General features: G+C 38.8%; 1 protein-coding gene across 1 annotated transcript; it reads left to right on the top strand.

Annotated features, from left to right (window-relative positions):
- Window positions 1-1,698: 1,698 nt before the first annotated feature.
- Window positions 1,699-21,691, top strand: LOC129763247 (proton channel OtopLc-like). Its single transcript, XM_055762121.1, has 4 exons — window positions 1,699-1,986; window positions 19,430-20,880; window positions 20,943-21,374; window positions 21,442-21,691. The coding sequence occupies exons 1-4, from the start codon at window positions 1,828-1,830 to the stop codon at window positions 21,581-21,583; spliced, it is 2,184 nt and encodes a 727-aa protein (XP_055618096.1). The 5' UTR covers window positions 1,699-1,827; the 3' UTR covers window positions 21,584-21,691.
- The last annotated feature ends 472 nt before the right edge of the window (window positions 21,692-22,163 follow it).

Here is a 22,163-nt window from a genome sequence, read left to right as displayed (position 1 = left end):
CAAAATAAAGAGAAAATCCGACATATTTTACAGTACTACTATGACAAAGGCAAAAATGCATCTCAAGCTGCCAATAAAATTTGTGCAGTTTATGGACCCGATACAGTTTTCATTTCTACCGAACAACGATGGTTTCAACGTTTTCGTTCTGATGTAGAGGTCGTCGAAGATGCGCAACGCTTCGGAAGACCTTGCGACAAAATCGCTGAATTAGCCGAGAAAGACCGGCATAGTAGCAGCCGTAGCATCGGCCAAGAGCTGGGGATAAGTCATCAAACCGTTATTAACCATTTGAAGAAGCTTGGATTCACAAAGAAGCTCGATGTATGGGTGCCACACACGTTGACGCAAAAAAACATCTTTGACCGTATCGACGCATGTGAATCGCTGCTGAATCGCAACAAAATCGACCCGTTTCTGAAGCGGATGGTGACTGGCGATAAATAGTGGGTTACTTACGACAACGTGAAGCGCAAACGGTCGTGGTCGAAGCCCGCTGAAGCGGCTCAGACGGTGGCCAAGCCCTCATTAACGACCAGGAAGGTTCTGCTATGTGTTTGATGGGATTGTCAAGGAATAATCTATTATGAGCTGCTTCCCTATGGCCAAACGCTCAATTCGAACCTGTACTGCCAACAACTGGACCGCTTGAAGGTAGCACTCATGAAGAAGAGGCCATATTCGATAAACAGAGGCCGCATTGTCTTCCATCAGGACAACGCCAGGCCACACACTTCTTTGGTGACGCGCCAGAAGCTCCGGGAGCTCGGATGGGAGGTTCTTTTGCATCCGCCGTATAGTCCGGACCTTGCACCAAGTGACTACCACCTGTTTTTGTCCATGGCGAACGAGCTAGGTAGTCAGAAGTTAGCCACAAAAGAGGCCTGTGAAAATTGGCTATCCGAGTTTTTTGCCAATAAGGAAGCGAGCTTCTATAACAAGTCATCGAACAAAACGGCGCATATTTGACTTAAAACAGATGATTGTAACTAATTTTATGAACAAATGAAAATTCAAAAAAAAATACCGCAGGAATTTTCTGACAGCTTAATATTATTTTCTTCAATATAAAAAATTGTTATGGAGTGCCGAAATCGATTGACGGAAAAATCTCATCAATCCATCATGAAATGACCGAGCAATAAGGTATTTAGGATTCCATTAATGAAATTTGAACAACTCAAATAATCTGATAAACAGAACAAGTGAAGTGATGTCGCCAAACCAGCATTTTGTGCGAATCAACAACGACAACATTGCTCGAACCCAAATCTTATGATATATCGGCGTGTATAATCAGAGCAATAACATGCTAAAACATTACCATTATCATATCGTAGCCGTAAGCTTGACTCATTCGTGATTTACAGCCTGACCAAACGTCACCGTTGTTGTCATTACGATGGAATAAATCAACGCACATTAGCCGATGAGTCGATAGGCGCTAATCGAAATCAAAAATCAGTGTTCACATCGCTACCGAAATCTTATCTCCGGCGGATCTCTCGCTGTGTCCTTATCGTTTTCGGTAGCTTTTGGTGTGTTCCGACGATTAAAATCACAGCTTATCACGATTCGTGACGCTATTCAATGAAAAGACAATAAATTTTCACCGTTTCATTTGGTCGATAGTTCCAGCGATTTCGGGCGGCGCTTATCGGCGCCGGAGAATTTCCAATCCGGACTAGATTAGGCTCCTTAGCCCGACAAGTCAGTGTTTGCACGGATACAGCCGCGTACGGGTCGGATATAATTTTTGTTTGCTGAATTCGCGCGCTGCAGAGAACAACCAATTGGCTCGAAAGTGATTTCAAGGACGAAACAAAAATGCCTGTCGAAAGCGGCGCGGCGTCCGCTGGGCGAGAAGCACTCTCACCAGTCACACCCGAAGTGATAGTGGAAGCTGCTGTTGACTCAATTTCTGAGTTGGAGAATGATCGCTTCAATTTTTATCCTACCCTGGACTGCGAAGACGAAAAACCAACGGTAGGTGGCGGTTACCAAAAATGTGAATACATAATCAATGATTTGTGAAATCGGTTGAACAAAATGTTTCAATCAATTGAAACCGATTCAAAAATTTCTTCGGCACTGTCTCCCGTAGCTGTAGAGAAATCGAACACCTGTGCGATGCAACAGTTCAAATGCAAGAAGGGACCGAATTAGTGATTGAAGTTCCGGTGCGATGAGCCGGATTTTAACGCTTGAATAGTTACTTTGCCTACCCGGTGCAGGTTGATTGGTCTTTCCGTGCAAAGCGGAAATGGAGTGAAAAACACGAGGAAATTACTTCCGATGGGACTGATTTCAAAGAGCTGTTTGAACTGTATCTTTGTATGTTTCATATTTATGCTTATGTGTTTTTTTTATTATAGTAATTTATGACCATGAATTAATATGAACGAGTGCACAATACATACGGTTTTGTGATATAATAGAACATGACATACAGTTTCTTATTATTTACAGACTTTCCTCATGTCGTGGAAAAATACAGGAAAACAGGAATACTAAAGAGATCGTTTTGATTGCATGAACAACAACATTTTTGTCATTGATCATCAATGCATCAAGTAGTGTGCTCTATTGAGTAATTAAATTAATCAGATCGGTTATTGATTTGGTTGGAAAAGTATTTTCTCAGTTTAATTGATGACCGAACAAAACGGAAAAAATCATATTCATACTTTGTCAATATTTTTTATTCATTACGCATACTAACGACAAACGATACGAGAGTCGTTCAAAAATAAGTTTCAGTGCCTCAGAAATCGCGAAAAAATAAAGTTAGGACAAAAACGAGGTGATGAAACAGGCGTTCGGCGGTCAACGATTCGATAACACTGAAGAAATTCATGACACAGCTACATCGTACTTCAAAAAGTTAGACACTGCGCACTTCGCGCTCGGAATAGAAATACTCGTACCACGCTATAAAAAATGCCTCGAACGTTACGGCGATATAGTGGTTCTCTATATAGTGGTTCTCTATATAGTGGTTCTCTGATTTCCAAATTGACCGTTTTGTACGTTATCACAAATTATTAGACCCGTATTTTTTTATTTTGACGTAGAACTACGTCTTTCAGGAAGGGTATCAAATCAGAAAACAGGTCACGTTTTTATGAAATAAAGTCTACGATTACTCTTCCTACACTCTCCGTTGCACCGATCACAAAACGATTGAATTGGTTTTATCTCACCCGGTTCCTACCTTCCGAATCCTCGGATAACATAATTCAATTCATTTCTAAGAAATGCGGTTGTGATCCTTCGATTATTCGGTGTCACAAGCTGGTTCGTCAGAATAGGGAAGATAATGTTCCATTGTCTTTCATTTCACTCAAATTGGGTGTTCCTGAGATTATTGAGAAGGTGATTACATCTCAGAACTTTTGGCCTGTTGGAATATCGATCACTACTTTCGTAATTCGTAATCCGACTACAATTCAAAATGTGCAGCAAACCTCACCTCACCGTATTGCATCAATCTCAAACCAACAACGTCGAGCAGCCGCCCAACAAGATTCTGATAACGCTCATGGTTATTTTTTATGCAACCCCACAACCTCTGCCCTAATGGGGATCCAGCGTAACTTGTTCAGAGAATAAGCGCTCCATAACCTCGTCATCAAGTCCGAGTGTCGCTTGTATAGATCATAATATTTTAATTTATTATCAAAATGTCGGCGGAATGAATACCTGCATCACTGATTATTACCTAGCATGTTCTGATGCTACATACGATGTATATGCCTTTACTGAAACGTGGCTCAATATCAACACATTGTCACAACAATTGTTCGATTCTTCTTACATAGTCTATCGTCTAGATCGATCAGCTGCGAATAGTTCCAAACTCACTGGTGGAGGTGTTTTGTTGGCTATTAGATCGAAATACATCTCACGTGAACTACTTCCTCTAGATGGCCAAAGTGTGGAGCAGATTTGGGTTGCTGTGACGTTTTATAACCACACTACTTATATTGGCATTGCCTATATTCCTCCGGACCGTGTAAATGACCCAGCCGTGATAGACAAACACATTTCTTCGGTTATGTGGATAATGAATCAAACAAAACTGAATGACAACATCTTGCTCCTCGGAGACTTCAATCTTCCTGGTATCAGTTGGATCAAAAATACATCCAACTACTTTTATCCTAATTCCTCGCGTTCTTCTATGCATCGTATGACAGAACGTCTACTGGACAGTTATAGTACTGCTGGTTTATATCAGATGAACGGAATATACAACAACAACAACCGCATTCTCGATCTATGCTTCGTAAATTTAGAGATGGTCCACAATACAACAATAACTTCAGCTCCATCTACTCTTGTTAAATTGTGTCATCATCACCCACCACTGCTGGTTTCATTACATGAATCGTCACCGCTCGTTTTTACAGACATAATCGAATCAACATATTATAATTATCGTAAATCAAACTTCGCAATGATGAATCGTTTCTTCTCAACTATCGACTGGAGTGACATTCTGAACGACCGCGACATCGATGGAGCCGCAATGTCCTTGTCGCATGTACTTCTTTATGCAATTGACCAGTTTGTTCCGAAGAAAACTATTAAGGATCCTCCTCATCCTCCATGGACAAACTATCATTTGAAGCGTCTTCGAAGAGAGAAACGACTTACTTTGAAAAAATATTCAAAATACCGAACTGATTTTTGGAGAAAACGCTACTCTGTCGCCAACAAAAATTACAAGTGGTTGAACAACATTTTATTTGGTGCTAATTTGACTCGCGTTCAAAGTAATCTATGACTCAGTCCAAAGGAATTCTGGAAATATGTAGATAAACAGCGAAAGGAGCTCGGACTACCTTCTGTGATGACACACAATAATGTTGAGGCCTCAAACAGAGAAAGCATATGTGCGCTGTTTCGGGAACAATTTAGCAGTGTTTTCGTTAGCGAAAATCTCAACAACGATCAAGTTTTCAAAGCAACAAGAAATGTACCTCATCTGCCATCTGTCTGCGCCCTCACTACCATTAGCCCTAGCAGAGTACAATTAGCTTGTCGCGAAATAAAAAATTCTACAAATCCGGGGCCAGATGGTATCCCCTCCATTGTGTTGAAGAAGTGCTCTGGTAGTCTATCGTCGCCACTAAGTTCGCTATTTTCTCGATCACTGGAATGTGGAAATTTTCCAAAAGCATGGAAAAATTCTTTCGTTTTTCCAGTATTCAAAAAAGGCTGCAGGAAAAATGTCAAGAATTACAGAGGAATCGCCAGCCTTTGTTCGGTGTCTAAGTTATTTGAACTCATAGTTTTGGAATTCATCTCCCATGCATGCAGTAGTTACATCTCACATCAACAACATGGTTTCGTTCCCAAGCGATCTACCTCAACAAATCTGGTACTGTACACCTCATTCATCGCTCGCTCTCTACAGTCACGTCAACAAATTGATGCAATTTATACAGATTTCGCAGCTGCGTTTGATAAAATAAACCACGAAATAGCGGTCGCTAAACTCCGACGTCTCGGATTCCACGGCAACTTCTTGAACTGGTTACGTTCATACCTGACTGGCCGTGTGATGTCAGTGAAAATAGGTGACACTGTATCTTCTCCGTTTCCAGTATCATCGGGTGTTCCTCAAGGTAGTCATCTTGGCCCTTACATTTTTCTTCTGTACCTGAACGACGTTAACTTTTGCTTGGAGTGCCACAAACTCTCTTACGCCGATGACTTCAAGTTGTTTTGGCCCGTCAATTGTCTTAATGACGCAGTGTACCTGCAGCAGCAGCTTGACATTTTCGCTGAATGGTGTGATAACAATAGAATGGTTTTGAATCCTGAAAAATGTTCCATTATATCCTTCTCGAGGAAACGTTCATCTGTCGTTTATGAATATAAATTGCGCAGTGTGATTTTAAGCCGTGTAGTAGCAATCAAAGATCTAGGAGTCATCATTGACAGTAAACTCACATTCAAGGATCATATATCTTACGTCACCGCCAAAGCTTCTAGAACTCTCGGATTCATTTTTCGTGTCACGAAACAATTCAAAGACGTTTATTGCATCAAGGCACTCTATTGTGCGTTGGTTAGCTCAATTCTCGAGTATGCTTGCATAACATGGTCGCCTTACTATCAAAACGGTATTCAGCGCATCGAAGCGATCCAGCGTAAATTTGTTCGTTTCGCTTTACGTAATCTGCCCTGGAATGATCCCTCAAATCTTCCTCACTACGAGAACCGCTGTAAATTAATTGGACTTGATCTACTGAGCGTACGTAGAGACGTAGCTAAGGCTACTTTTATATCGGATCTGATTCTCACGAATATCGACTGTCCCGACCTTCTTCAAACGATCAATTTCAACATTTGCTATCGAAACCTACGCTACTACACTTTTATTCGTCTCCCTCACTCCTGCACAAATTACGGGCACAACGAGCCCGTAGCGAGTATGTGTCGAGTGCTAAACCGATGTTTTTCATCGTTCGATTTTCACCTGTCTCGCTCAACTCTCAAAAAAATGTTCCTCGTAGTTCTTAGACATTGATAAAATCTTCATTTAGACTTAGATTTAAATTAGATTTAGATATCATTAGGGCACTAATGTAAAGGCCTGTTGATATAATAAATAAAATGAAAAATGAAAGTTAACGTTAATAACTATTTTCACTGTGACCGAATTCTCAATAATGTGCTTGGGGAAATCCGCTTTGCAAATGCATGCAAGTCGGGGGTATTTTTTGGTTTTGAGTAATTTTGTACTCGCTTGTCGTTAGGCAGACCGGACTATGTTTCCCTAGAACATTCTTTTAAACTGTGAAGCCAGGGAAAATCGTCATTTCAGATACTAGAGGTGAATGAACTTTCGCGGTTCGAGAACTACGTAAACATGAGATATGCAATAATTTCAGAGGGAAATGTAAACTACAATGATCATTTGAAATTTTTTCCGTTCACATATTTTGGTAGTCATAGGCATCATATCAAACGTAGAAGGACGTCGTTATTCAATTTTATTTGTAACGAAGAACATAATCTATTACAAAAATTTCGATGCATTCTAAAATAATATTCGATGTGGTGAGCATGTATGTTGCATAATATGATTGCGTAGTTCTAAGTCGAAAATATGCGGTCGTGTCCTAGGTACAACCCCTTACCTTTTTTCTTAAGGGTGAATTTTTTTTTTCGAATTATTAATTGTATATGTTTTATTCTAGTTCACATGGTTTCGGACAGGTCTTAGAATATCAATAAATATTCACGAGAAACGAATATGATTTTGTTCCTTTTTTGTTGACTTTTTTTCAGCTGTTGCATGAGCAAATTTGCTATAATGAATGAATGCGACATTGAGTGGGGTTCATAACTTCGCTGTTATTTATACTTTGGATATCAGAAGCAACAAGTTGATATTCATCACATCTGAAACGATATTCGTTCTGGCAGTGAATTTAAGTTCAAAATAAATTTTATTTGGCGAGACGGTAGCAACGGCATATGCAGAATGGATACAACGAGTAATTTTAGCTACCGTCAAGTCATTTGCGACATCGGGAATTTCATAAGGTATTTCCGATTACGGCATCCGACAACTGCAAAACCCAACCGCTCACAGCAGCCTCAGGTTAGAAGTAAACAACAGCTGATATTCATTTGGCTGAAATGCAATTCAGATCTGACGTTTCCGATAATCAAGATGAAAATGACACTGGGTGGAAAAAATAAACGTCAAAATATATTGAACGACAAAAGTTCGTCTGTCATTTTAATTTTCATTTGGAATGTATAGGTTTTCGATGCAACCTATCCGGGATTTTTTGCATTTGATCTTAGAGAAGATGATTTTTTCCAACACTAGTTTCGGGATAAAAAACACTCTATTTTTTATATTTTTTCTTGAAAGCTGAGGATTTTTTACACAAAATATCTCGAAATCAACGATGAGTTCTTTTTCTTTTTTATATCATGATTTTTCAAAATTAACCGATAGCTCGGAATATCAATTTTTCCCTTTTTCCTATTCTCAAAAATCTTAACTTTTATACTACTAGACTGATTCAGATGATCGATATAACAATTTGAAACCAATTGGCCAGATTTTTTTTGAAAAATTGTACACTTGCAAAAAAAATTAATTTTGTTTTCGTTATTATTTCGCTTTTGTTTTTTATAGTTTTCATTTTCGAGGGACCAATATCTTTTTATATATATATATTTTTTGAAAGCTGAGGATTTTGTAAATAACATATCCAAAAATTAGAGATGTGTTCATTTTCACTTGAAGCTAACTCGCTTTAATTTGATGTGTCGATCATCTGAATCGGTTCAATAGTTCAAAAGCAGCGTTTGCCGATTGATCCATTCACTGAAAACATCGCTTTGTTCGTTCAAATATGATCTTACAGAAATCATTTCCCCCAGCGGCATTCTTTTGTTGTTACGTGCTACAAATGACGGCACAAAAGAGAACGAGACAACTCTGCTTCGGTTCGCACTTCATGACACATCAGCACGCAAGCAAAACCGTCAGTTTTGCAAGCAAGTTTCGGTGCAGAACGTTTATATTCTTCTTTGCATCGAACTCATCGCGTGGCGAACTTCTCCATGCATTGTGGAACAGCAGGATCATACGGACTACGCAAAGCGAATGATTCATATTCAACTAATGTAGCAGATCCCGATCCATTAGTCTCAGATAGTGCAAACTATATGATTATTTAGCTCGAAAAAGGCTAAGGGAAGGGTTGTCAGATTATATTTTCCATTTTTAATGCTGCTATCCCTTGAAATACTAGCTGACCCGATATACTTCGTCCCGCCCCAAAATTTATTTTTCGTTATCACATTCACGTTTTTTACTAAGCGCACGTTCATAGGTCCAATCGCAGAACTGTTCATTGATTAATTTTTAATATACCCTTTAAAACTACTTTTTAGTATAAAATTCATAGTACTTCTAACAAGATTCGTCATCATAAAACCAGATTATTTTCAAACACAATTCAAGATTTTTCAATCAATTGCAAATAACATGTTTCTCCGTTACATGGAATAAATGTTTGATACAGAAAATATGATAGAATAAAGACAGCCCTAAATCGGTCAATTCCTTTCTCGAGTTTTGCTCTGTTCCATTTTTATTTATATAGATAGAAGAAGATATAGGAGTGCGTTTTATCACATTAAAAAAAAATTGTCATGTTTGGTTGGAATATGTTCAGTTGAAATATGTGTATTATTTTTACGGGACCCCCTCTCTATTTCAGAGAAGGGAGGGGTGTCATACCACCACAGAAAAATTTATCATATTCAAAAACCTTCACATGCACAATTTGTCTCTATTTGATTGATTAGTTTTCGAGTCATGCAAAAATTTGTGTTTCATTTGTATGGTAGTCTCCCCTTAGAGAGGAGGGAGGAGTGTCGAACTACCATAAAAGCGATCGTTTAGCGATCCTTAAAACCCCTATATGCTAAGTTTAATTCCATTTGATTAGATTAGTTCTCGAGTTGTTCAGCACCCTCCCCTCCTCCTCTTTAGAGAGGAGAAAGGAGTGTCAAACCACCGTAAAATCATTTATTTCTCCCTAAAACCTCCATATGCCAAACTTGGTTCCATTTGCTTGATTAGTTCTCAAGTTATGCAGAAATTTATGTTTCATTTCTACGGCAGCCCCCCTCAGAGTGGTGGGAGGAGTGTTGAACCACCATTGCCCCCTAAAACATCAACATGTCAAAATTGGTTCCGTTTGCTTGATTAGATCTTGAGTTATGCAGAAATTTGTGTTTCATTTGTATGGCAGCCCCTCCTTAGAGAGGGGGGTGGAGTGTCAAACCACCATAGAGACATTTATTGCACCCTTAAACCTCCACATGCCTAATTTGGTTTCATTTGCTTGATTAATTCTCGAACAATGCAGAAATTTGTGTTTCATTTGTATGGCAGCCCCAAACAGAAAAATTTTTGGTCGAAAATCTGACTGAATCGCCTGAATATCCAAGAAATCAAAACTTTGAGTGCTTTGAGGCACCCCTAAATCATGTCCGATCGAGCTGAAATATTGAACAGATTATTTTTGGTCCAAAAAACAAAATGTCAAAATGTCAAACAAAATGGTCGGTCCTTTAAATTCGATAATAATTTTTTTCCATACCTTCATTACCTCTAAGGCAAGTCCCAAAAGGTCGTCTTTCGGCCAAAAATTTGTTTTCGAGACGACACCAGATCTCGACGTTTCATGCATTTTTAAGTCATTTGGCATCGAAAAAAAATGGATTTTCCAAATTTCCTTTACTTCCCCCTTGAAAGATTTTCGAGGATGAAAAAACCAAAAGTTTGAGCGCTTTAAGGCACCCCTAAATCATGTCCGATTGAGCTGAAACTTTACACAGATCATTTTTTGGGCCAATAAACGAAATGTACATGGTCGGTTTTTGAAATTCGGTGATGAATCTTTTTTTCAATACATCCATTGCCACCCTAATATTCATATATAAGTTTTACTAGCAACACCACTCCAGTGAGAAACAAAAACTCTCTTGTTTTAGCTCTTTTTCCATCCGGTGCTCTCCGCAAATGGTGACCTAACTTAATTGTTGAGTCCAGGCGCGAAACATTAAAAAAAACTAAAATTCCAGTGTTTCATAACAGATGGAAAAACTGTTACTCCTTTACAAAACTAAAGTCGATTTCGCATGAATTAAAATAAGTTCCTAATTCTTAGGTCATCTGAAGTTCTCAATCACTTCAAACAACCAAAAGAACAGCAAGCAACAGCAAAAAACCATGCTAATCTTATATTTTACTCAACCAAGTATCAGTTTATGCTTTTCCTAAACGAAGCCGTGAACCTGTTTACGAATCAATACGGTGCTGAACACTCGGCATCTTCGAACGGAGCAGGTTTCCCTTCCCTGGCGTGAGACCATAGGTCGTATGAATAAAACAAAGTATTTACTTATTCTGCCCGTTTCCAAGTAAAGTAAACTTTCCTATTATTTACTTGAATCCGTATGAATAAAAGTTTACTTTACTAATTTGATTTTCGAATTCGAACATAGTTTTTACTTTGTCAAACATCTATCAACTGATTGTTTAGGTTTCGTTTCCAAAGGTTTTTTTTTTGACAAAGCGTGAATTCGCGATGAAAAAGGAATAGTGTCGACGTCTGGTGGCGACTTTCAATTGGGGACCATAGTTTGGGTCCCTATCTCGTTAGTGTAATACCTATCATATTAGAAGACACGAAGCCAGTTTTCAAATGTTAAAATTTTTAACCCTTTGTCTATACATTTCCAACATCATTACTGAAACTTTTCATTATAATATAAAGTTGTCTTCAAAAACAATATCGTATAAGATTGCAAACAATAGTGTTTTTCATTTAAACAGAATACCAAATTGGTACGGAATGGTTATTTTTCATTCATAATTTAAATTTTAAAAACGTGTTCATTCCGCCTGAAAATCAATCAATTTTTTACGCTCCCCTGAACTAGTAAACGAAGCTTAATGCCATCAATGCGGATCGTTAACTTGTTTAACTTCAAGCGCAAAATAGCAGCATTAAACATAAATCGGATATGACATCAAAACGAATGATAGTGTTTTCAGATCCAAAGTATGCTCATGAGCATACTTGATAATAACGAAGTAAATACTTGATGAATGCTGTTTTATTCATACGAAATCAGCTAAACATCCATTTTCGAAAAGTAAATACTTTGTTGTTTCTTTTATTCATACCAAACGTAGTAAAAACTTAATCTCACTGCTCGACTGCTCGAATGAAGTAAAGTAAAGGTGAATTTTGTTTTTATTCATACGGCCTCATGGCAAGTGAACATTCTCGCCAAAGATCCGAAGAATACAACAAAATAAAACGGAAATCAATTTTTTGTCAGTGTTTTAGATTTTATATTTTGTCATGCGAAAACTTAATTGTAGTTCCTCGTTAAAACTGTTCAAACGTTTTGAAACATATGTTCAATGTGTTAATACATCTCACGGCTCTTTTAGGCCGTTTTTCGTAGAGACGAACCACCCAAGGAGGCTGAAAGTCTCTCTTATGAAGAATAAAAAAATCAATGCGGTACTCATATGAGTAATAAATAACGGTACTCAGTATCACACAAAGTATTCACCCGCATACGACCACGCAAATGCGTTTGAATGCATAGGAAAATCATAACAGTAAAATTTAGCCATTATAACACTTTGATGTGGTGGAAAAGATTGTTCATAAGTATCAGAGCTACTGTTTTTCATAAATGACTCATGTTACTTGAATAATCACATAAGTGTCTCAAACGACAATATATTTTGACGTAGGACTACGTCTTTCATTTCTATACCGGGGTGTAAAATCAAAGTTTCGAAACCAAAAGCGTTACGCCGGAGACCGAGATTTTGAGCGTTAATAGCTCCTGAACAACTGAACGAAATGGTATGATAAACACTTCATTCAAAAGATAAAATGTCTACGCGTTCTATACTTGATACTTTCTGATCCGAAAACTTGTTTCAATAGTCTTAAAATTGCTTTCAAAACAGGCTATTGAAATCACCAATCGGTATAAAAGCGAGCGCCGCTCGGAAATCCACTCAGTTCAAATTGAACAGCGATTGGAGCATGTTGTCGCTGTTGTGGTGAAGCTCTTCGTTTATCATGAAAGCGCGGATGAACGGTGTCACCAAGAGCCTGTTTGTGCACCCTAGGCCAGAAGGAAATCCGTCAGGAGGAGAGTGATGCCACAAACGGTTCCCCGGGAAGACATCGCTACACACACACATACACGCGCGGAATTCTTTCCGTTTGGATGCCATTCAGCATCGAGAAAGTTCCGGAAAGATCTAATCATTTCTGGAAACAAATCTGCCAGTTCCTCTGGGAATTTAAAAATACATTTATGTGAAAGAGTTTATTTTAATGTTTTCTAACCATGTAACACAGTGATCAAATTCATCTGCTTTTGTAATTTTTCAACCAAGTGTAATTAGCAGGAAAGCTTCTGAAGATTATTCTTCCCCATCAGTAGGATATTTCCGTATCCAATATTGTATGCGCACGCAATCGATTATTGCTCAGTCGCCGAAAGTTTCGAGCTCAGAGAGTTCATTCTACTCATTCTCCTTAAAGCCTTCCAAATTGCCATCGTAAACCACACCTTCTCTCGATTCAATCACACACAAAAAGCATACTTAAGCGATATTCTGGACACATACACGCGCAGAATTCTTTCGGTTTGGATGCCATTCAGCATCCAGAAAGTTCCGGAAAGATCTAATCATTGCTGGAAAATAATCTGCCAGTTCCTCTGGGAATTTAAAAAAAAACCTTCATGTGAAAGAGTTTATTTTAATGTTTTCTATCCATGTAACACTGTGACCAAATATTTTTCAATCAAGTGCTATTAACAGGTGGTTATCGAGTTAGTATTAACCACTGGTGGGCTTCCAGTATCGAGGAAAATGTGGAAATATCTAATCGTTGCTGGAAAATAATCTACCAGTTCCCCTTGGAATTGAAAATTACATTCAAGCGAAAGAGTTTATTTTAATGTTTTCTATCCATAAAATATCCATATAATACATTTGGTTTTGTGATTTGTCAATCAAGTGCAGTTAGCAGGAAAGCTTCTGAAGATTATTCTTCAGAACAAGGTTTTTCGTATCCTATATTGGATGCATAAAACCTTGTGCCTCCAACGTAACGCTCTCGTTTTCGAAGTCCCCCAAATATTCATTTATTCATTCATTCAGAATGGATTTTGATTCAACTTCAAACAAATGATCTCTAAATCAACGATAGTCCTACGTCACCCTTGTGGTTATACCATAGATATAACCCACTTCCTGTTTTTTATGTAAAAACTTCGCATCAAAATAGATTGTTGAGTTCACAAAAAAAAATATAGTTCACCAAAAAAAATTGAAAAAATATTTATTTTTCATAATCTTGCATGTATCACTGCTTTTTCAAGGAAAAATAATTCCGACCATTACGACACCCATGCCCAAACCTAATACGACCGCAAAGGATCGAACCATGCCATGACTTTCCGGATTTTATTAATGAATGCCAAATATTGGTGCTTTTGATACAAACAAAAAGTAAATGATTCTGTAGTACTTCATTGCATTTCTGACTGGGCATTCGTGTTGAAAGCTATCTGAGCCAGGGCTTTTCCAGTATGACGAAATTCTATTCAAGTTGAATTACATTTTTAGGTCGTCAAAACACGCCCTGAGAAAATCGATAATTATTTTTATTGCCTGCTCTTTTGTTGGCATCGCGTTGCCTTTTTCGGAGTTATTTTAGAAATAACTGACTTCAGAATAAGTAAACCGCTGAGAAAATCACTCAAAAATAATGAAAAGGAAATGGAAATGAACACATTATTTACAACATCCCAGACAATTCAATGGCAATGATTAAATGTGAACGAAATATCATGACTTGAACTTAAAAGAAAGCTCAGATAGAATAGAATGAATATGAATGAGCACAGTAGTAAATTTGTTTGACGTCAAATAAATGACAGCAGTATCGACAAGCGGAGTAAACGCGTTACACTGATAAAAATCTATTCTCAATATTACTTAATAAGCTTAATATTAATAAGCTTAAAATATTGCATTATCAGGACAATTTGCAAAGACGCATCAAGAATAACCCCAAAACTTTCTGGCGCTACGTAAATGAACAACGAAAGGAAACTGGACTGCCTTCAACGATGTCCAATGGTTTGATTGAGGCTGATACGATTTCTGACATTGCCGATATGTTTCGCTCTCAATTCAGCAACGTCTTTACTGACGAACAACTCGATCCGGCGGATGTAGCAGCTGCCACTCTAAACGTTCCTCGGTTTTCTACTTCTTTGCTACAGTTTTTAATTACCGATGATATGGTTAGCACAGCAGGAAAGAAATTGAAGTCCTCCACGGGATGTGGCCCTGACGGTATTCCATCACTTGTGCTCAAACGTTGCATGCATTCGCTGGCTAAACCACTCGCAACAGTGTTTAATCTTTCACTGAACTCTGGCGTATTTCCGAACTGTTGGAAACAGTCGTTTGTTTTTCCCTGTGTTCAAGAAAGGGTGCAAAAGGGTCGTTTCGAATTACCGCGGTATAGCTGCGTTAAGTGCCACGTCCAAGCTATTTGAATTGATCATTCTTAACGGGTTAGTGCACAGATACGCGCATTATATATCGGAGGACCAACACGGATTCATGCCAAAACGTTCAACGACGACTAACCTAACTTGCTTCACTTCCTATGTAGTTCGTCAAATAGAAAATCGTCAGCAAGTGGATGCTATATACACGGATTTATCTGCAGCATTCGATAAAATGAACCATCAAATCGCAATAGCTAAACTTGACAAACTAGGCATGGATGGCGATCTGTTACTCTGGCTGGAATCTTACCTATGTGGTCGTAACATGTCTGTCAAGATTGGAGACCATGTTTCGAAACCCTTTCCAGCTTGCTCTGGTGTTCCCCAAGGAAGTCACCTCGGACCGTTTCTATTCCTACTATACATGAATGATGTCAACTTCGTACTAAACTGCCTCAAACTCTCGTATGCAGATGACCTGAAGCTGTTCTATAAGATTGAGCAGCCACAAGACGCGGTTTTTCTACAACAACAGTTAGAAACATTCGCTAAATGGTGTCATAGTAATAGAATGTCACTAAACGTGTCCAAATGCGCGGTAATTTCGTTTGGACGTAAACGCTCTCTTTTTCACTTCGGTTACAGTCTGGAAGGTGTACAATTACAGCGAGAATCGACTATCAAGGACTTGGGCATCCTGATTGATACGAAAGTTACCTTCAAGGATCACATTACACTCGTCGTATCTAAAGCCTCTTCGCAGCTGGGTTTTCTCTTTCGTTTTGCCAAAAAGTTTAGGGATATCTACTGCCTGAAAGCTTTGTACTGTTCTATTGTGCGCCCCATCCTGGAATATTCATCGGTCATATGGTCTCCTTACTACCAAAATGAAAACCAACGGATTGAGGCAGTACAGAGAAAATTCGTCCGCTTTGCTCTACGTCATCTTAGGTGGACGGGTCCATTTAACCTGCCTAGTTACAAGAGCCGTTGTTTACTTATTAAACTGGAGTTGTTGGATGAGAGACGCAACGTAGCAAAGGCTTGCTTCATTGCAGACCTGCTGCAGGGCAACACTGATTGTTCTACTTTGCTCGGCTTTTTAGACATTAATATACGTCGTCGCAGCCTTCGTACACACACGTTCCTTAGTACCCCTTCTGCTAGAACGAATTATGGTTTGCATGAACCAATGCGGAGTATGTCTCGTCTCTTCAATAGGTGTTACCACGTTTTTAATTTTAATATGACGCGTGAAACAAATATGTGTAACTTTAGAAGTGTTCTGTGTTAATTTATATTATTTTACTTGTCATTGGGGTACAAGGTTACCTGTTGACCAAATAAACAAATAAATTATTTGCAAGCCCTGATCGGGCTTGCAAGAAACCAAACAAAACCGTAAAGCGGTAATTACGGCAAAAAGCGAATCTGAAAGTTGTATGACCAAGTGCTGACCAAGTTCAACGGATGCATTATAATGGACGATGCAACATACATTAAATTGAATTGAAAAGCTTCCAGGACAAAAAGAAGTTTTATGAAACCAGAGATCCCGGGGATGTTCCTCAGATAATCTAATCTAAGATGATCTTTTTTGCGAACAAGCAGCGTTCCACAAGCAGTGTTGCCACTCGAACAGAATTATCTGGAAAAGTACAGTTTTTTTTCGTTATTTTTTGTACAGATTCTGTACGGGACAGATTACAGACTTTCGTCATTAAGCACAGATTGGTACAGATTTTTACCGCCAGTGAAAGTTATTACTTAGCTCAGTGTTATTACTTTTTTTTTTATCCCATTTATTTATTTAAGGCTCATTAGCATTTCAGCTGTAACAGAGCCGAATTTTAATCGTGTACATGTCACATGGTTATCATATCTACAATTAGCACATTACACAGTTGCCGTTCGCCAGTATTCCTTCTTTACCATTACGTATGGTACATTCACACAGTAGCCATTTAGGCGTAAGAGTATTCTTTTCTGTTCTTCCATTATCCAGTTGGACACCGGACAGCGGAGACAGTTGATTGATCATTGTTGAGTTATTTATAGAACAGCAGCCCGATGTTTCTTGCAGAGCAGAGCAGTTGTATGGATGAATCGATCTTATTTCGACCGTGGATCGATCTCCATCGTTGATGATTGTTGCGTGGACGTAGCTATTCTGTAACAACACAAAGATGGTCAATGAGGGTCCTGAGTTTTGAACTCACGATTGATCGCTTACTAAGCGAGTGTTATTACTTGAAATCATTAGAGATACACCTCTTGGTGTGAGTCTTGATGTGAAGCTTGATGCGAAGAGCAGATTTGTGCTTTATCAATGCTTCTGTTGTTGTCCTGCTCTCTCTTCCAGTGTTTTGGTAGGTTTGGGGTACATGAAATCGGGATTTTCAAAAAATATGTTTTGACGCCAAATATCTACAAATTGTATGAAACACCGAGATCTACTGTCATCTCGATTTTTTTCTGTCAAAAATCGACATTCTAGGACTTTTGGATCAAGAGGCAAAACGTATAGTTAAGGTTGCCAATGAAAATCGTTACCTCGATTTTTCAAACGGTACTTCCTGCGAAATGTTAATTTGCATGATAAAATACTCAATGCTAAATATTAGCTCACTCGGACTTTATTTACTAGTGTTGCAGACGTCAAAATGAGAGCTTTTTAAAAACCGAAAACCAAAATCAAAAATCAAGGGCTTTTTCCCCATGCATCCATATCAGCGTTAGGAAAAAATGTACGCTCGTTGCGCTGTGTTTTCTATTTCGCTCGAGACTGTGATTTAAAATCATTAATGGCTTAATTATACTGAATAAGTTGAAAACGGTTAAACACAAATATATCAGTTGCTTGTTGTTGGATTCACACAAATCAGCAGATCGGGGAAAATGGGAAAGATTCCTGTTTTTAATTTAAACCGTTTAGGGGTTAGGGAATTGTAATGTATAGCATTAACATTTATTTCTTAAAAATGTCAGTTGTTTTCTGATTTGGCACCCTTCTTGAAACACGTAGCCCTGCGTCAAAAATGGGAAAATGTTCAGCGGGAAGATTTTAAATGATATTTTCCCGGTATATAGTTCGAATGCTGTTCTGTTCCGGGATTTTGACGTAGGACTACGTCTTTGATTTCTATATAGGGGGGTCACTCACGAAAAATGTAACGTTTATTAAGAGTTTGCAAATGCATATTACGCAAAATCGTTCCTGTGATATATGTTATAATATATACCATTAGACGGCAAATTTATCCAGCATTTTTTTCGCCTGAGACATCAGCAGTCGAAATAATAAAACAAGTGAGCAATTTAACAAATAAAAGAGGTATGTTTTGCGTAAGGATGCGGACTGTTTGACGGTTGTGAGTACATATAAAAAACGACCCTTCCCATGGCTACTATTTGGAGTTTCAAAAGAGTTAAACTAACAGATTTCTGAACAATGAAAAGAATTACATTAAAACAAAGCAACTGTTCTGAACAATCAAAACCCTACGTCAAACTTCCGTCCGTGCCCCAAGGCCTTCTACTTTTTTTTTGTCAAAGAAATTCCTTCCGACTTGAACTGTATGTATATTCTAGAGCGAGCCGCTCATAATACATTCAAAGGATGTTATTTGGCATAAGAAATCCCAACTAAGTACTAATAAAACCTGTTGACGCAAGTTAATTAATACCTACGTGGAGACGGAAAAAGTTCCTCTAAGAACGTTACTGCCAATCAAAGAAAGAAATTTGAAATAGACATATAAGGAATTGCGTCATTTCCTGGCCGATATCAAGAGCCAATGTTCGTGATCACGATCTAGCTTTCCCGCCAAATTTGCTTTTCTCAGTTCGTAAACATCCTGTTGAGAGACATCACTTCGAGCCAGCTGACAAACCTAAGCATTCAAATGTATTATACAAATCGAACCAGGCCAAGATGTTGAATGGCGTATCCACAAAGCTTCATTTCAAGCTATCAAGATTATAATCAAATTTGTTTTAGAGACACACACTGTAATTTCATGCCGGTACGAGTCAGCAGGTACTCAGGAAAGCTAAAATGTATGTTAATCTCTTTATCTATAACACCTTATTACAATTAATTAATGCGTCACATAAAATATATACTACCTCGCATAGACTTTGCTCGATGGCTGCAAATAATGATTTAAGATAAGCAAAATCCCAGACTTGAATGTGTTGTCTTTCGTTACATTTTTCCAAGACGACATTTCCCCACGATAAACACGAACAAATAAATTGTGGATTAAACAAATTAATTCCTCCACTTTTTTTTATCTCTCCTCAGCACATTGCCGCCGTGCCTCGGATGGACTCCTTCGACGAGCCGATACCGAATGGAGCCACACTCAATCCAAACTACACCCCAACGATCTCATCCTTCCGGAAACGACCCGCCTCTATGCTATCCACCAGTCGATCACCGATGATGAAGCGTGCGATATCCTACCAAGCCTCGATAGGGGGTCAATCAATTAGATCTCACGGATCCTCGTCGGCGGTTGACCATTCGATTCCGCCACCTTCGAGCGCCGAGGAGAAATCCAAATTCACCCGCCGATATATGGCGATTGTGTTGGCACTGTGCTACACACTCTTCCTGATTGTGTTCGGTGCGATTGTGTTTGTGACCGATGCCGTTGAAAACAATGCACGCTATCCGCTGGCGGAAGTGTTTGCGCTGTGTATGGTGTCCATTGGACTCGTTTATTTTGTTTTCCTATACATTGATATTAAACTGCACGTCTCGAGAACGCACCGAGCGATTGAAGAGTTGGAGAAACGTCAGCAAGCCTATGAAGAGATGATGGCCAATACGGCGACCCAGTTCAACAACGGACCGCTGGCACTGAACCCAAATGCTCCCCAGAAAAATGTTCCACATGATTGGGAATTCCCCAAAATGGATCCTATTCCGCATTACTATTGTTTTGTGAGAGGTAGACACGGAGAATTTATCTATCTGAAGCTCGGTGCGACCTGGTTCTGCTTTGGGCTACTCATTCACTCGATTCTTTTGCTCTCCTACCAGGGAATTCTTCTGAACAGTACCGACGGTAAATGGAGCGTTTGTGCGTCGAAAATCGGAATAGCCTTGGAGGTCATTTTCATAATCTACAGCTTATTCTTGGTGTTCTTCTTCTGGAAGTATGCAAACGTGGTAATCAATCACTATCGAGGGGTGGCTCGATTCGGAATGCTCCATGCCATCGGAACGGCACTCGCTTTCTGGATATATACAATTGTGCGAGAAACGGAAGTGGCAATTCGGTTGAAGCAATCAACGAAGGATGATGCCAAAGAGGACAACGACATTCAAAGCTTTGCCATGATGATCTGTCCGGGACCGGAAGAGCTGAACGCTATCCTGACCTACTTCTCTCCGTACCTGTATCCTTTCGTGATTGAGTTTAACATTCTCATTGTGGGATTGCTGTACATGATCTTCGCCAACATAAACCGTTGCCCAAAGAAGCTGTCCGCCAAGGGACACAAAGGTCTCGGAAGTCACGGCAGCCAGAAGAGTTTCCACGGCAGTCAGAAAAGTATTCACGGAGATAATGACAGCGTTTGTTCCGAGAATCAGGATGCTTTGGCCGATCACGATGTAGAGGTAAAAGGAAAAATGATCATCTATGGGGACTGTCACGCGTCCAGTCGGGGACTCTTCGCTGGTCTACTGTTGATTGTAGCTACCATGGTTGTCATAATATTGTTTCACCTCGCCTCCAGACAAGAGTGAGTTTGTATTCCTCTGACACTACACCAGAAAAAAAACTGATTTATCGTTTGTCTTCCAGTGACTATCGGGACGTCGGTATATTGATCGATTCCATCTTCAGAATAATCGTTCTTGCCGTCATGATCGTCGCCGTAATCCTCGCGTATTACCAAACTATCAAGCTGGATATCAATCAACATCCTATTTCCAGGCTAGATGATATTCTACTCCTAATAGCAGTTCCGGCGTTCTTCTCGGAGACCGTATTTAGTATGTTTCCAGCGGTGGAAAATGGATCCATCCTGAATGGGTTTATCAGCATAGCCCAGCCGGTACAGATGTTGATACAGACGCCGTGGATCATCGATACTCTGCGGCGGTGTTCCAATACATTGGAGTTGCGGAAAGAAAAACCAGGGAAGGAATTGGTCACATTTCTTACCATTGCGAACGTTTCGCTTTGGATTTACTACACGTTTTCGGTGAAAACGGGCGATTTCGGAGATGAGAGGTAATGTATTTTCATATCAACATTAAGCCATAATTAGGCAATAATTATAACATGTATTCAATTACAGGTATAAATACTACGGTGATGAACTATGGTCAATTCTGAACCATCTGTCGCTCCCATTGATCATGTTCTATCGCTTCCATTCGTCCGTTTGTTTGGTGGACATCTGGCGCCATTCATATGAACCGGGTGAATTCGGTCATTGATAGTTGCATTTTCTTGATTTAAAATTAAGAAGATTTAAAACGAAATTCTGCTGGTTAGATGAAAATTTAGAATTATGAGATTTGTAGCGGTAGATATTTAGGCCAACAAATTGGGGGTGATAAATACAGACATTGTGATATGCATAAGGTGGTTTATATTACAACCCATTACAGAAAGAAAGCCTCTATTTCAAATTGCAAAATATTCCAAAAATCACAAATTTTGTAAATGAAGTATATAATATAGTTTTTGTTTTTCTAGTTTTCTTGATAACGAACGACGTCTCTCGAATTCCAATTAGTGAATAAATTCATTCGAATTCAATTGAATCCAACGGCTATTATTCAAAACACGGTTAAAAGCACAATGATGATCTATTTTGATCTCCAAAACTTATCATTATACCGTTCTGAATCATATTTCGGACGCCTAACGCATATGATGCAGAAAACAGATCTAAAATCTTTGCACCGGTATTTTTAGGTTGATATTTTTAATAAATTAGTTCAATATGCTTTTCAAATGAAGCGAATACGAATCAAACTTCGGACACTATTTATAAACAAATCAAATTTCGGA

The sequence above is a fragment of the Toxorhynchites rutilus genome, chromosome 1 (genome assembly GCF_029784135.1).
Source record: "Toxorhynchites rutilus septentrionalis strain SRP chromosome 1, ASM2978413v1, whole genome shotgun sequence".
Taxonomy (NCBI): domain Eukaryota; kingdom Metazoa; phylum Arthropoda; class Insecta; order Diptera; family Culicidae; genus Toxorhynchites; species Toxorhynchites rutilus.
The sequence above is the reverse complement of the archived record's forward strand: the minus strand, read 5'-3'. Positions and strand labels throughout refer to the sequence as shown.

Coding starts and splice junctions, on each gene's coding strand:
- LOC129763247 (XM_055762121.1), top strand. CDS start 1,828: ATGCCTGTCGAAAGCGGCGCGGCGTCCGCTGGGCGAGAAGCACTCTCA. Junction 1,987..19,429: donor GCGAAGACGAAAAACCAACG/GTAGGTGGCGGT, acceptor ATCTCTCCTCAG/CACATTGCCGCCGTGCCTCG. Junction 21,375..21,441: donor GGCGATTTCGGAGATGAGAG/GTAATGTATTTT, acceptor ATTCAATTACAG/GTATAAATACTACGGTGATG.